Source organism: Acartia tonsa, chromosome 10, assembly GCF_053477335.1.
Source record: "Acartia tonsa isolate MP-2025a chromosome 10, ASM5347733v1, whole genome shotgun sequence".
NCBI lineage: Eukaryota > Metazoa > Arthropoda > Copepoda > Calanoida > Acartiidae > Acartia > Acartia tonsa.
Genome location: NC_137269.1, coordinates 25,225,674 through 25,243,369, shown reverse-complemented (window position 1 = coordinate 25,243,369; position 17,696 = coordinate 25,225,674). Strand labels below are relative to the sequence as shown.

Below are 17,696 nucleotides of genomic sequence, written 5' to 3'. Positions count from 1 at the left end.
GGATAGCCCATTAGATTCTTAATAAGTCCCCTGAAGACGTCTAAGCTCTAGCTCTTACCAGTTTTTGTCCAACTTACCGTTTTTCAGACCGAAGCAAAAAAATCGAAAAATATTTTTTTTGTCGTCCGACTTTAAGACCCAATAAGTACCCTAAAAATTCATCTCACAAAAATTTGATTTTATGTTTTTTTTCTGTCAGTCGATTAGAACATGGAGAAAAATGTCATTTAATGAAGGTGTCTAAAAAAATACCGACTTCACCTCAAAACCGAGATCGCCCCGCTTTACCCTACTTGTAATTTTGGCATAAACAATAAATTTAGCGTAAATTTTGAGTGAATCTAACACAATAAAGACTTCGTGAATAGTGTAGATTGATGTAAAAGCTGTGATGAAACTGTTTTCTCAATGATGTTTTTTTATAGCCTAACGTTCGAACAGATATACTCCACTTATACAGAAGCTTCGCTACAAAATGAAGAAAACCCTACCTGTGGCACAGGTTGCATTGGCATACATGCGGCACGTCTCCGGATTACAGCAGGGATTATCACAATGTTCCCGCAGCCCGCAGTCACACTCCTCCCCCGGCTCAACAAACCCGTTGCCGCACACCGGACTCCCAAACAGTGTGCGCGGCTTGTTGCGCAGACAATAATCCATGCCGTGCTCAAACGCCATGGCCAGGTGCTCGAGACTGCACGAGGACCAGAAGTACCATTTCATAGTGGAGGAGGAGGGGCCCATGATGCACTGCTGCTCAGGACACTTGCAGTTGGTCCCGTCGTGGTCCATCCCGAAGTTGTGGCCCATCTCGTGGGCCATGGTGACCGCCACGATGCCGATGACCTCGCTGTGCCAGATGCTAACTCCACCAGAAAATTCATACGTGCACATTGGACCTGAAATATATTAAATGTCAAAAAATCTTTCTATCCTGAATTTAAAGAGCAATGCCTTTCCCTCCGTCTGTCCATTAGGAACTGGATAACCACTGGTCTGATTTAGTTTTAAATATTATGATTTTAAGCACTTTCTCTGAGAGTTTAATAAGTACTGCATAATTATTTGTTAAATCAAAACCAAAGAAGATAAGTATAGAATAGAATCCAGGTAGAAGATTCTGCCTGGCTAGCCTGAAATTAAATTGGCACTTTTGAAAGCCCGAAATGGCTACAAGGCTTGTAGTAAAATCACATGATTTCAGATATTATCAAGAAATGATATGAAAAATAAATCCCTTTTTTAATAGTATACTAAAAGCCATACAGCCAATCGTCCAGCCATATTTGTCCTATTCACAATGGATTAAAACCTTATAGTATGAGCAAAACTTTAAACAAAAATTCATTTCAACATGAATTTAGTAAAAAAATGACTTTAAAAATATTTTGTTGAGAAATAATGATCACGGCATTTGTATTAGGGTTGCGCATGAATTTGTTTATAAAAAATCCTTAGCAGCTGATTTTTAATTCTTTCAAGGTCTGAGAGTATAAGATGTTTATATCCAATTATATATTTTTAAGTATTTTAATTTCAATTATTATCATAAATTAATTTATTAATTGTTGAGTTATACGCAGGTTACGTTTACATTTCGTAATCGAGTGATTACGCAAGTTGAGTCATAAAGTACATTGACAGTGGTGAAATGTAAACAATATTAGATAAACATAAATTTAATTTCTATGCAGTAGAGACATAAAGTTAGAGGAAAAATCTAATACTTTTCGATATATTTTCATTAAAAAGATATTATTTCAGTTTTGTCCCAACTTGACATGTGTACCATTCAAGTTTCATATTATGTTTTTATTGCGCAAGCGCAACTTTTCTTCAATATTCCCTAAAATATTTGAGGTTTTCATTTCTATTCCTCCTTATTCTATGATCAAAACCTTGTTAATTTGTTATGCATAGATGTGACTCCCCTAAGCAAATCTACAATTTAATATTAATTAAATATGTAGCTATCTAAAAATGAAATATATATCTAATTCAAACACCTAATAATAGAAGTTAAATTAATTCAAATAAGAAAATATCTATAATACAAAGTAGAACGATGTCTGTCTGTCCGTCTGACCGTCTGTCTGTCTGTCCCTTAAGATCTCGGTAACCACTGAACCGATCGGATTCTACTCTTCAGGGTATCTACCTATTGGTCCTGTGGTGGTTTTAAGCTATTTTCTCGGGGGGTGGGACACCCCCAACCCCCCCAAAAACCCAAAAATCCCCCCCCATTTTTTTTTTTTTTTTTTTTTTTGAAGGAGATTTCCATGGTCCTTTACGATTTTCGCAATAATTTTTTTTATCACCTCTTGGGGCAAAGCCCCTAGAGGCTAGGGGCGAAGCCGCTAGTGAATCTATAATACAAAGTAGCTTGATGTTTGTCCGTCTGTCTGTCCCTTAAGATCTCGGTAACCGCTGAACTGATTGGATTCTACTCTTCAGGGTATATACCTATTGGTCCTGTGGTGGTTTTAAGCTATTTTCTTGGGGGGTGGGACACCCCCAACCCCCCTAAAAACAAAAAAAATCCCCCCCATTTTTTTTTTTTTTTTTTTTTTGTAGAAGAATTCTTTTGTAGAAATATTCTTTTGTAGAAGAATTCTTTTGTAGAAGATTTCTTTTGTAGAAAATTTCTTTTGTAGAAGATTTCTTTAGTTCTTCTTATTTTTTTTTTGTTGAATTTTTTTTGTTGTCGTCTCTTGGGGCAAAGCCCCTAGAGGCTAGGGGCGAAGCCGCTAGTAGTTAATAAAGTCACGAAACTCTTGGTCCTGTGGTGGTTTTAAGCTATTTTCTTGGGGGGTGGGACACCCCCAACCCCCCCAAAAACAAAAAAATCCCCCCCATTTTTTTTTTTTTTTTTTTTTTGTAAGAAATATCCTTGGTCCTTTGTAGAAGATTCCTTTGTGGAATATTTCCTTTGTGGAAGATTTCTTTGGTCCTTCTTATTATTTTTTTTTTTTTACAAATTTCACCTTACACTTTTTTACCATCTCTTGGGGCAAAGCCCCTAGAGGCTAGGGGCGAAGCCGCTAGTAACAAGTAAAGTATAAACTGACAGTATATTTAATATGTATCGTTAATAAAAACTTAATAATAATAAAAAGTCTTAAAAAAACATGAGCTGACTGTCATTTATGCTAATAAAAAGGGTTAGATCTACTTTAGTTATAGAGTAGCTGCACTTAAAAAATATTATTACTAACCTTTCAACGCCTTTCCCACAACCCCTTGATCAAACTGTATCCCCGTCAACAGCTGGGCATTGTCATTCGGATGCTCCTTGACCAGCCTCTCCCTCCGGTAGTGCAGAAAATTTGTGAGCGTTGTATCTGCATCAGTACTGAGTGTTATCTCATCATATTCACTCCAGACAACCACACCCACTAGAGCTATGTAGATGTTGAGAGGGGCGTACAGGGCATTGGCTATGTTGGCTATATCTTTACACTTTCGATACACTTTGTCCAGATCCTCGTTGTTCTCCTTAAACTTGCGGTTGTCCACAACAATTACGAGCTCCACGTAGCGCGAGCGTTTGTTGGCATCCCACGGGCCTTTGATGTCCAGTTTGGGCCCGTTGGGGTGCGGGGCGGGCTGGTCGTCTTGCGGCAGAGAGTTGGAGATGTCTCGTTTGGTTCTGTTCAAAAATACATACCCAATTTTTGTTTAATTTTTATTACGTTTTCAAGTAAATAATATCCAAATTAAAACTATTTTGCTTACAATTTAAGGTAATTGAAAAATTCAGAAACCATTGAAAAATTGTTTAATTTACTAAAATGTTATTTCATGTTAAGTGAAACCATGTAAATATTTTGTAAGATGGAAAATATAAAAAATACAATATCTTATCAATCTCTGCTAAACATGGATTTTTATTAAAATATGAATAAAAAATTTAACAAATGTTTTGAACAAGTTTTTTCCCATAAATATTTAATTCATTTTTAATCATGAAAATATTCCAAAAACTCTTTAAACATGTATAAACTTAGAAATATTCGAATAGCAAGGACAATATGATTTGATTTTGCCAGTGATTTTCACTGATTAGGTTCCCTTGAATAGGGTATATTAATGTAGGACACCTGCCATACAAAGGCAATGGTTAGGTAATAAGTGAGCACAGTGCTTCCCCCTGGCGCCAGCCCTCCCCTAACCCATTATTTCTAATCTATGGGGAGAAAAACTTATTTCTTTTACAGTGGGGTCATATCCCAACGATGTAATATCCTTACGAGGCTACCTTAATCTAACCTAACATAAAATAGGAATGAAAAATATGTTATAAAGTGTAGTTATATAAAAGATAGGTATGATTTACAAATATAAAAATAATATATGAAATATAATATCCTAAATATACTTTAATTAGTATAATGCAAATAAGGGATTAAAATAATGAACCCTACTCCCATTGGTATCATTAAACTCTTTTTTTGTAGCAAAGCTACTCTATAATTTAAATTACCCATCCGTCCATTTGTAGGCCTGTTAAGAACAGTATGAGGAAAAATTAGTTTGAATACATCAACCTCAAAGAAAGCATTTGTTAATTGATATGTTATGTTTAGAAAATCCCACTAAAAATCACTCTATAATGTAACGTTAAAAGTTACTTTCCTTATGTTAATAAAGAAAATCTTTGCTTTAAAAAATCCGATATTTGTATCTCAAATCCAAACATAAAAATCTTCACGTTGAAAACTACTTAATCAAAAGAAATCCTTTGATAACAATTGCCAGGGAGTAAATGGATTGAGAATTTAAAATTAAAACATTTTTTCCCATTTTTCTTTATTTTTATATGATAATTTTTAATAATGTTATTTTATGCGCATTTTATTGCCCAATAAAAAGCCTTACATTTTGATTTTGTCGTAAACATTCTCAACCACCTGGTTTATATAAATAATGGAAAAGAAAAAAATCATTCCCCTTACATCCCAGAAGATAAAACGAGTGCCAAAAACTGATATTGTTTCTGCCCAATTCGTGTATGTAAAGAGACGTTCTTTTATGTCATGACTAGGACGGTAATGCTTAAGTAACGAAGCTTGAGTACTAAGTAAGCCCGCAAGGTTAGGTCCCCCCCGCATAGGAAAAACTATCCCCTTTTTATTTCTAAATAATCTCATAAGTAAAAACAATTGCAATAGAAAAGGCTAACCTCCATTTTTGAGAATCTTCTCACAAAAAGAATAAACTTTAGGTAATCAAAAAAACATTAATAATTTTTGTTAACCATAAACTAAAAAGGAGGAGCGTCTCTTTTATATGACGTAAGAAAAGGCAAGAAAGTGCCTGAGGCCTTATGATAAAAGTGGCAATGTAATGAGGCCTAATTTTACTTTATGGCCTACATTCAAAGTCGATTGGACATGGTTTCTATGTACAAATACATCGCGTTGACATAGATTTAAATATTTTTACAATTTCATTTTGATTTTTAGTTACATCCCTTAGATCAACGTATAGTCATATTATTAAAAGAGTGGTGTTGAAGATATAGGATTCTAGTTGTAATTATTATTCAAACTTACAAACCTCCCCTTGGCACGAATCCCTACTTGGTAGAGGGGTGAAGTCACAAAAGATAATAATATAAGATTATTATTGTAGACACCAAAATATTTGGCAAAGAAACACAAATACAACATTCATATCTCGCTAATAATGTTATCTTATTATTAGCGAAGCTACGCTATAGTTCAAAATGTCTGTCCTTCAGTTATTTTCTTGGCTCCTTTTTAATATAGACGGCCAAAACTTCACATTTCCATCATTGTTGAGCATAATCAACTATCAAATATCCATGGCGGTCGGACAGCTTATAAGCTAATTTGGCTCTTTCATTCACACGATTTAACTGTTTTATTAGCATCCAATTTAAATATTATGTCCGTTTTCTATACATCTTTAAAATATTTTTGTGCTTCGCTACTTATGGAAGTTGTCTTCCTTGTTCATTTCAGCTTGGTTGTCTCTCAATAAAAATATCTAAAATGGACATTAACAGTTTGTATCCGGTAGAAATCAATGGGTTTCTACGCCTATATGAAAAATAAATAATTATAAGTTTGTACACATCTGTATTTGATAATATTTATTACGTTTACATGATGAATACGTATTAATAATCTTATAATATTACTTACACCCCCAATACAAGGAGCGAGATACTTATTCATAGAAACAAAATGGGAAAGGTCGATTAATATTCAGAAATAAAGGTTAATTATCCTACAAAGTAGGAATAAAAGAATCATTAAGGCCGTCAGGAGCTTAAGATCTAAGTAACCACTGATCTTCTCATGGGTTAATTTAACTGGTCGCATCATGTATGCCAGGGGTAAAACCAAACCCCCTTCTAGAGCCCCTAAAAGCTGGTTAATTTCCTGCAATATTTGTTACACTAATGCCTGTTGGGTCATAAATACAAAAAATAAAATACAAATACAAAATACAAAAAACTGTTGGGGTGTAAGTCTTTGAATCACATTTGTAAATGAATGAACACGGTGCGAAATATCTCCCACCTGTAAAGTCAATATCATATTCATATATTAAGTTTAAGGGGTTTGTAAGAGGTAAAGGGCGTATACACTATACATACGGGTCAAGAATTAAGTAATATCAGAAATTTATGGAAAAGTATAAGGACCAAAATTGTTTAGAATAGTCTATATTTCGGGGGGGGGGGGGGGGGGGACCAATACAAACCAATCTTATATAATACAGTTGTTTGTTTTAGCCATTTAGGAGATCTATAGCGATAACAAAAACATTCTTAAGTTAAAGGTAAAACTTTGAAAGTTTTATGACTTTATTTAAATTCATAAATTACCTATTCCTCTATCCCTTACCGATAATGACTATAAGAGATTATTTAGATTAGCACTAGAATTACATAATGGAGGAAGTGAATAAGAAACTTAATTTAAAACCATGTTATACATTATAAGTTTTTATAATAAGTAGATTAGGTACTAAATCTATAATAAAAAAGCTTAACTTTAAAAAAAGAATTTTTAATATACAAGGCCCTGCTTAAGCAATAAAAGAAAAGATGAATTAAGATAAAATTAAGGAATCTACAGGGTAAAGCAATGGACAATAAATAAATGTATCAAAAATTAACAAAACCAAATATAGATAAAAGTCTGGTAAAATTAAATTTTGTGCCAACCAATCAAGAATTTTACTTAACAAAGTCAATCTGTCTACTTTTGGACGGTGGACCTAATCTCACTTTTTATAATTGTTTTCTTCATAATGGTCTAACCTGACGTAACCATTGCATTATGGTCATAATAATAATATTATGTTCATAACAATCAAACAATATAAACCATAATGGTACAAAAAATAAAAAGAAGAAAGGGTTAATATAATACGACTGGTCAGATGAAAATAGAGACTTTTCTTAAACATTATACCTACAAATTAAATAATATTTATACTTTATGATGCTTGTTAAGGATAAAGAATAAAAACAATTTGGTTCTAAAACCGTTTCTGAGCCATACTGAAATATCATTTAAGCATTGTATAATAGACATTTTTTGACTAAAAAGACATTAAATCTGTAGGACTAATCACTGTTTTTGTTGTCAAACGTTATTTGGCCCCTCCGTTCCAATAAAACTGTAATTGACCATATAACTTTACATGTTACTACCCGAGGAAACTGGAAAATACACTGCAATAAATATCATACTGTATACTCTTTTTGTTTAAAGAAATATATATAATTTTTATCTGCCCATCTGCAATAATATATACACATTTCTATTTTCTAGAACATTATAATTCATTACGAGGCAGCAGGGAGGGAGGGGACATTGAACTGAAAAATATACTGGTACCCAAGATATTGTAATCACCAAGCAACTACTCTATAGCTAACTTTTTATGCTGATACAATTTTGTTAGCAAATCATTTTACATTTATAAGCATAGCTTTTTCTTTTCAATACAACAGAGGTGGATTCTTAAAAAAAGTTTGCCCCACTAATCGCTTAGTGAGGTAAAATTGTTTTCGTGATGTATCCACCAAAATCACATTAAAAATCTACAAAAAATAAACAAAATCATAGAAGGGTTATGTACTTCAGATTTTATTTAATTTTTGTAGATTTTTTATGTGATTTTGGAGGTTTTTTCACGAAAACAATTTTGCCCCACTAAGCGATTAGTGGGGCAAATTTTTTTTAAGAATCCACCTCAGTTTTGTGAAAATGTACACAACACTTTTTGGGGGACCATACTGTATCTCTTAATGTAAATTTAAATTTTAAAGATGAAAGTAATTTGATATATAAAATCTGATATTAGTAGAGGGTAAGAAATTAAATATCCTCGCATCATTCTATCATAACATATACACTGATACAGCATCATTTGAAAGCTTAGAATAATTTAATATAAGTAGTTCTCTTGTTGCAAAGCTACTCTATAATTAGCGAACAAAACAAGGATTAAAAGTTTCACAAAGCGAAACTTAAAAAATATGTGGAGTGGACAAAAAAACCTTAAAAAATTCCAAAAGAGCTTTTTAAATTAAAGCACTTTTAATCTGTATAGAAATCTGTACAAAAATTTTAGTTAATATGTTCTGAAATTACTTAAATTCCAGGAAACCAACATATATGTTCTATATTATTTTAAAATTGGATATTTTGCCTGTCTAAGATAGAATTGACATCATCCATCAAGCTTGATCCGCGAGTTTTCAAATTCAACCGGTCATTGAATGACCGTTTGCTGTCTGATGACCGTTTTCCTTGACCGCTTTGTGACTTCTTTGTGTATTGACCGGTAAGTAGATGTTCCTGACTAGACTTGTGCCCACATGTTCTGAAATTAAATTTTTTTCGTTAATTGAAAAAGTAAATCAAAAGTGATAGATGTAAGCAGGGTTGTCATATTGGGAACTTTTTTTGATATTGGGTGGCTCAATTGCCCAAAAGGATTTTTTGTATATGATTCAATAGAATAAGACACAATCCAACAAAAGTAGAATGGGGCAAACTAAGTTTTTGTCATCTTATAATGTAATGTTGTAGGTTTTTTTTGTCTGAAGCTAAAGTTCTCGGAAACTGTTGGTCTGAATGCATTACACTTAATGTCTCTTTAATTATTAGGTTACACTTGCATGAAAACATGAATTACTTACAAAATTTTAATGTCTCTACGGATGATGAAAAGGACAAATGAAAAAAATAGACACTCTTGATTATTTTAAATTTTCTTAATAAATGTCCCTGCCACTGTAACAACTGTAGCTAGACAAAAATGAGTGGGCGAAACTAAGAGAAAGAGAAAAAAGTAATTAGCAATTTATACAAATCATTTTGCTAATTAAGCCTGTGAGCGCTTTCACAAGAAGTATCTTCATGTATACTCATTTGATATAGGAATCTTTTAAAGTAGGTTAGCTACCATATAGGTAAGTGATAGATAAAAACAAGGATGACAACATCCATACGTAGCGAAGCACAAAATTTTGTGGATGGGACTGACCGTCATGGTTGTTTCTTCAAACGACGTAAAATTTAATTTTGATATCTTTAACTGAAAAAATTTTGAAAATCGGACTAAAAACACCAAAGATATGTGGGAAAATGTAAAAAATATAAAAATAGCCAGAAACCTGCAAAAAGGCAGTCTGACCGTCATTATTGTTTTCTCCAAACGACGGAAAATTTAATTTTGATATTTTTAACTGAAAAAATTTTGAAAATCGGACTAAAAACACCAAAGATATGGGGGAAAATGTAAAAAATATAAAATAGCCAAAAACCTGCAAAAAGGCAGTCTGACTGTCATAGTTGTTTTCTTCAAACAATGTGAAATTTGATTTTGATATGTATAACTGAAAAAATTTTGAAAATCGGATCATAAACACCAAAGATATGGGAGAAAATGTAAAAAATATAAAAATAGCCAAAAACCTGCAAAAAGGCAGTATGACCGTCATTATTGTTTTCTCCAAACGACGGAAAATTTAATTTTGATATCTTTAACTGAAAAAATTTTGAAAATCGGACCATAAACACCAAAGATATGGGGGAAAATGTGCAAAATTAAAAAAATAGCCTAAAACCTGCTAAAAAGCCGTCCGACCGCCATTGATGTTTTATAGTTAATTGTGCTCCTTAATGATGGGAATGTTGTCAAAAAATTTCAGAATCCTATCTTTTATAGGAGCTGAGTAAATCCCATTTCCCCCATAGCGTTACGGACGGACGGACGGACGGACTGACTGACGGACGGACGGACGGACATAGTGAATTATAGAGTAGCTTCGCTACTAACAAGGATGACAACATCCATAAAAGCGAAGAACTGAAACGGTAGGACAAACGGACATTAACACTTACATAGTGTCTAAACTGAATAATCAGAATATAAAAGTATAAGAGTCGAAGCAAAATATGTAGTAAGTAAATTTGTTGAAAAACTGCTTTATACAGGATAATGTTTATGGACATACTTACATTCTTAGGACTTGATTATAGAGTTGCTTCGCTTATAAAAATGTTTTTTGTTGTCCCAGGAATCAATATACCAAAAATCAGATCAAACGGATAATTAAATCACATAAAAATTTTTTGTTCAAAAAGTAGAAAAATGAACATGTTTAAAATGAACATACGGACATTCTGGTAATGATTATAGAGTTGCTACGCTTTCTAAATCGTACCTAACTACTACAGGAATCATCAAGCAAAGTTTAAAATCGATAGGACAATTCTAACATGCCTAAATTAACGAATAAAAGCTATCTATCTCGGACGGACGTACGGACCGACCATAATTATAGAAAAGCTTCGCTTTTAATAAATACATAAAACGGTCAGACAGCAATGATTTTATTAAACAATCAAATAATTTCCCTCCCTTTAAATACAAGCATTGTTCTAAACCTTCCAAAAGTGCTTGAAATGGTAAAAAAGTGTACATTGATAGGGGTATTTATGGATTAGATTTCTTAAGATAACCTAACATAGACTCAACTTCAAATAAGGAACAATATCTCAAATCTTTTATGTAATTTAAGGTACTTTATATTTTTTTGTACAAATGCCCAAAAATAGGAATTTCTATTAGTTTTATAAATTAAAAAAATACGTATATATTTTTACATTTAAACGTGAAGTTTTTTAATCATGTGAACTTTATCGATAAAGTTTCTGTTTTTCACAATGTCATACTAGAGACGTTAATAATTTTTACTTTTGCTGCTATGTCAGTCGTGTAATTTTTATATATTATAAGAGAAAATACCAGTTGGAACTTAAAATCGTGAAAAGTTAAGACTTGGAAATAGAGATTATAGTCTAAAAGAGAAAACCTTATCAGTTTAGTAGTTTTGAGCTCTTAAGCTTCAGACAAAAAAAACCATAATACTTTATAGAATAGGATAAATATCATATATTGCATCTGTAAGAATTGGGATTATTTCATTTATCCTGTGCCCTCAATAATATTGATTTATCTAGAAACACCTACAACAGAACATTTTCTTTTTCTTTTATCAGACAAATCCAATAAAATGCAGAAATAAGGACATATATTACTACTGAAACATTAAAAATTACAATAGAAAAGTCATTAAAAATGTGACTTTAGTTGAAAAAGATAAACCATTTTACTGGTATGTGAAAAGGGGGGAGAAGAAGATTATTATATAGGTCACGTAAACTGACACTGAGAAACATCCAAGACAGTCCTGAGGGGCCGGAAAACCGACAAATACGAGATATCTGCAAATCCCCCCCCCCCCTTAAAAAAGGGTTATACAATATACGTGTATCCCTTTATTTGAAGTTAATTCAATTATTTTGTTCTTTGGATTTTGTTTCCAAAAACTTATCTATGTGTATGCCCAAATCTAGACCGAGTACTACTATAGCAAGTCTGAAATATTGTTATCTAATTTATTTTTATGGTAACAACATGTTTTTAATTCCATCATTTAAAATAATATTCTTAAAATCTTTTGAATAGAGGATAAGCTATTTTATTAGTTGCATTTCAAAAAAAGATTACTATATCCAAGTTTATAAACAGGTTGATTGTTAGAGCATTAAAGAAAACGTAGAATTATTGAGAATAAAAACTTTATTTTTCTCCTATTCTTAAAACTTTAAAAGGAATGTAAAAGCACATAAACCCCCATTTAAATATATTTGATTTTAAAAAAATGTAATACGGGGGGGGGATGGGGGAGGGATTTCTTCTTGGTATAGCACCATAATAAAGAGTTGAAATATGATTGAATAATGACCAGTTCACGTTCAGTGTGCATACATTTCTATACAAGTATTACAATAACAAATCATTAAAACAGCAAAGAATAAAATTAGCACAAAATGTGCTCTTTGGTTGACCTAATGATTAAAAATCCCTATTATTTTTTTGCTTTGGTTCCTTTTTTGCCAATATGGAAACTATGCTTTATAAACAATCTGCTAAAGTGTAAGAACACTTTTGAGGTTAATCTAGAAATTTTGGTTCGTCTAAATGAAATGTTCATCCTAATTTGAATAGTTGCCATTGAGGAAAAGTTAAAGAGTAGGATTGTTAGGTCTTTAGTTGGTTTATACTGCGCTACTTATAAACAAATACAAGTATAAAGTTTACAAACTAACAAAATATAAAAAGATATAAGAGACAATAAGGTCTTATCGGTTAATATCTTATAAACAAATGAGTGAGTTCTCCATTATAGAGAAGGTTCATATAGGCCCTGGGATAGTTATAAGCTTTTTAATTTAGGAATGTTTCTTTCAAGATAATTTTTAGAAATACATTAGATTACCCTCCACTCTCTATAAATTTTGAAACCTCTCATTTCCCCGGACTGCTCTCAAATAAAAAGCTTAAACGTCCTTGCTGTGATTGTATAGTATCTGCGCAACTATTAAACAGTACTTTCATATGGACCTTTATATTAAATATGTATAATGTTCATATCCAAGTATGGAACATTAGATAAATGAACAACATTTTTAAAACCATAGATAAGGGTTCAGAAAAAAAGAGACAAAAAAATTAATCATATTTAAAATGATCTTTTTGTAAAAACTTTCGTTTATATGTTAGACTTTCTTAAATTAAAAAAAAACTTTTCGGTTTATTGCTGAATTTTTAAGAAACTCAAATTTTTAAAAATGTTATAACATGTCATCCCAAGGGATTTATTGACAATGTATTATATAAGTTGTTATTTTATGAGAAGGTATGCTGCGTGACAAATGGACATAATTGTCTTGTGTTTATGAATACCTATCTCTAAATTGTAAAAGTTAAGAACACGCCTTTGAAAAATAATTTCTCTCCTACCCCAATATAGGCATTTCACTATACATCCTACGGGTGAAAAATTTCAGGAGACATAATAAGATTTTCAAATGAAAGCTTTTCTTTATTTAAAGCTTTTCTGTCCATCCGTAATTAACCATGCATGAAGATTTTAGTAACAATGAGGTATAAACTTGAATGCTTGTCATTTCTATAATTTATTTATGCTACTATTATCATTTATTGTTAATAGAAAGTTCATATCTTAATTTAAACACGTATTTGCCAATTAAAATTTATAGAATTTAAAGATGAAATCGTCCTAAAACTAATGCACTAGTAACGGAAAAGTACTAGACAAAAGCTTTTAAATAGTAAAAGCCACCAAAATTTTAAAAACATTATCTCCCGTTCGTTGCCTAGAAACTATTGGTGTTTTTATAGTCTTCATTAGATTATACAAAGCATCAGTGTCCAAACAGTTCCACCTTTAATTTTATCTACAGAATGTATAATCTAGTGTTGGTCATAATCAGCGGTGGGCATACAATTTATCTTCCATTGTCTTTTCCCGTAATATCCCTGGTAATGACGAAAAAAGGAAAGATGATTCCTAAAAAGGGTTAAACCAAATACCCCCAAAAAATTACCTACACAAAAGATTCCTCAAATGTGGTTTAGCGCAGGGAGGGAAGGAGAAGACATAGAACTGAATTTCTTTTAAAAGTTTTATTATTCGTTTGCCTTGTTACTATTATCTAGTCTTGATTGATTAGTTCAGGTCGTCAGTGTTCCAACTTTTCAATTCAACATTTCAATCTACAGATGGGATAATTTTGATTATTATAATTGGAGATGTACATTGCTTTTACTACCATTATCTTATCCCTTAAAATCCCTTTGTTTGGTGTGGTAGTTAATCTGAGAATACACTTCAAATTACAGTAGATTTATAGGTCTAGCTAAACTTGAATTATAAGGTATAACTATGGTATATACAACTCTAGAAATCTATATCAAGGTGTAACAAACCATGTAATCAAAACCTACTAACCCCAGGGAGGGAGAGGACATTGGACTGTAAATTATACGTGTACCAAAAGGAATTATTATCAGCAATCATTTTTGTACTTCATTTATATCATCAAATTCAGGTGTAACATTTAGCCTTGTATAATTTGCTTAGGTAAACCCTGAAAAAAGCAACTTGCCTATTCATCTACCTATATTAATCTATGTATATAACAACCAAACTTAAATCAAACAAAAGAAAAGGTATAGATAAAGCTATTACAGATAATGAAAAAGCAACCAATTTTTTTAGTAGTGCAGCTACTCTATCATTATCTATCTATCATTTCCAACTCAACCCTTTAATGAAGCCTATTCTACTCCTTTAAATTACAAGCACACGCAAATATATGTATAGATACGTAGGGGGGGAGGGGACATTGGACTGTATATATCATGTCCCCATAGTTTTTTCCACATTTTTTTTTTAATTTTATTAAATTTTAGATGGGTTGAACAGACCTACCATATCTAAAATTTTCCACAACTTATTTTATCAGCTATGTACATTGTGTTTTTTTTATGAGCACTTTTTTGAAAGCAATTTTACCCCACTTATAGTTATCAGAATTTAATGATTAATGGCTTATTTTCTTCGTTTTTTAAGGGAAATTATGAAACAACCAAAAAAAATTACAGTTTTTGTTGAAAAAGTACAGTAAAGTTGAAAATTAAAAACTTAGGTGACAACATCTAAAAATGGTTTTAGCGCATTTTTCTTATGCTCAAAATTGGATTTTCAGTAGTCAACTTTGGGTGGCCAGTTCTTTCTCCCTGATTGAGATATGGCCTTCAAACTTTGACCTATTCTAGTACATGTCCCCAATAGTATCTGTAGAAATTTATAGCTCTATATCTCAACTGAAGCGTTTTGCAGTCATTCTTGCAAAAGGTAGAATATTTGAACATAAGAAAAGTGCGCTAAAACCATTTTTAGATGTTGACACCTAAGTTTTTAATTTTCAACTTTACTGTACTTTTTCAACAAAAACTGTAATTCTTTTTGGTTGTTTCATAATTTCCCTTAAAAAACGAAGAAAATAAGCCATTAATCATTAAATTCTGATAACTATAAGTGGGGTAAAATTGCTTTCAAAAAAGTGCTCATAAAAAAAACACACTGTATAAAACTATTTTTCTAATAAATGATGTTTTGATTTTGGCGCGCTTTTTAAGGATTTAGATGTACTTGTTTTATTTTATGATGAAAATTGCATTTGTTGATAGAAAATGAAATACTATGGATATAAAAACCAATAAAAAGATAAATTCAAATTACAGATCGACAATTTTCTTGCAATAAATGGATGCACAATCAACAAGGAACAAAATATGCAAAGCAATTCTAGATTTTTAGTTGGATACAAAAATAAAATATACTTGTGTACAAAGCTTTCATCCTCAAAGTTCAAATAGAGACTTACTAAGTTGTGTCTAATCGTAAGAGTAATTCACTTTTCAATTAATAATACAAAGTACAATGATGTTAGTCTTCTGTGTGAAGTTTATGATCTTGCTAACTACTGAACCGCTTAGGTTGTACTTTTCAGGGAAAATACCTATTGATCTTGTGATGGTTTAAGGTATTTTTTTGGAAGGAGGAAGGGGTTAATCCCACCTTTCATATAGAAATATTTTTTTTTAAATATTGGAGGGAGGGGATTCTTTACCCGAAGACTAATATATATAAATTAATAAAATTTAAATTATTCTAGAATAACTTTGCTCTTAAAAATAGCATTTGATTTTGTGAGGGAAACATTAAAGTATAGATAGAAATAGATAAAAAAATCATTCGATGCATTATAACAAACATTAGGATCTCAAACTTGTATTTTTGCTTTTTTCATGGTAAAATTTAATTTTTAACAGTTTAACTCCAAATAAATTCAAATTTAATTTCATAAATGACTATACTTTTCAATGTCAACCCATAAAAAAATTCACTTTTGATTGAAAGGCAGAACACAAAATAATATTTACAATAATTATGATTTAAGTAAAAGAAATACAGAGCTGCATCTCATTAGTATAAAACTGCAAATTCCAGGGAACTGAAGGGATAAAACAATAGACGGTAAATTGATTTGTACATACCCAATGATGACAAATAAAATCATCCATTCTATAGATTAAAATTAGGTGGCTGAAAAGTTGAGTAACAACTAAGGGGGGAGGCGGATGTGCCACTTTTTGAAACCAAAACTAAAAGTCAAAGGAACTCAACTAAAAAAAGAGTTACAGGTCTGAGATTTTGCATGGCAGTTGCTTTATAGGGTTACAATATGGAACAGTGAAGAAACGGCGGCGCATCCGCCGAAAACCGCCGAGAAATTGCAAAAAAAATTCGGCGGGAAACGGCGGTTTTCGGCGGTTGCGCCGCCGTTTCTTCACAGTTCCATATTGTACCTCTATAAAGCAACTGCCATGCAAAATCTCAGACCTGTAACTCTTTTTTTTAGTTGAGTTCCTTTGTTGACTTTTAGTTTTGGTTTCAAAAAGTGGCACATCCGCCTCCCCCCTTTGACACAACCATTCATGATTTAATTTAAGTATCCAAAGTTCTTAAGCCATCGCATGAGATATTGTGTGTATGATTTGCAGTCCAATATTCCTGCCCCCCCTGGCAAAAAAAGAATAATGTAGTTGGTTAATACAATTTAAAACAAAAAAAAACTCACGCCTTACAATTTACAGAAATCTGAAATTTAACTTTTAGAAGGTAGCTTTTATATACTGAAAACTATGTAGAGGGCTTAGAAGGGGATAGACGGGTTAAAAAAACCTTCCTAAGACTTCAGTTTGACTTTAGACTTAAAACTTTATAAAGCTTCCCTAAACTTTATCGGTTATTTGGTTAGACACAATGGCATAGACTCGAAATAAAGTATTACCAAACTTTACCAATAAACTGTAAAGAGATATGATAAATATACAACCAAAACAACAAGTTAATGTTGAGATTCAAATCCTTCTCGTTCCTTCTTGAATATAAAATGAATTTGAAAATTTTGAAGATATATTTTAATTTCCTTATCAGGATGATGTTTTTATATGTCGTCTTTATGACAGGTTATTATATTATGAATATATTTCTTAAATTATGTATATAACAAGGATGACAACATCCATAAAAGCGAAGCACTGAAACGGTAGGACAAACGGACATTAACACTTGTATAGTGTCTAAACTGAATTATCAGAATATAAAAGTATAAGAGTCGAAGCAAAATTGTAAGTAAATTTGTTGAAAAACTTCTTGATACAGGATAATGTTTATTGAGTTTATGGACATACTT

General features: G+C 31.7%; 1 protein-coding gene across 1 annotated transcript in view; it reads right to left on the bottom strand.

Moving 5' to 3' along the window:
• The window catches only part of Meltrin (disintegrin and metalloproteinase domain-containing protein meltrin), a 143,455-nt gene that overhangs the window by 18,760 nt on the left and 106,999 nt on the right, over positions 1 to 17,696 (bottom strand). Inside the window, exons 5-7 of the mRNA XM_080174075.1 lie at positions 8,701 to 8,874; positions 3,219 to 3,652; positions 492 to 902 (exon numbers count right to left, since the gene is read on the bottom strand). Coding sequence (XP_080030201.1) covers positions 492 to 902; positions 3,219 to 3,652; positions 8,701 to 8,874 — 1,019 coding nt within the window. The remainder of the gene's footprint in view (positions 1 to 491; positions 903 to 3,218; positions 3,653 to 8,700; positions 8,875 to 17,696) is intronic.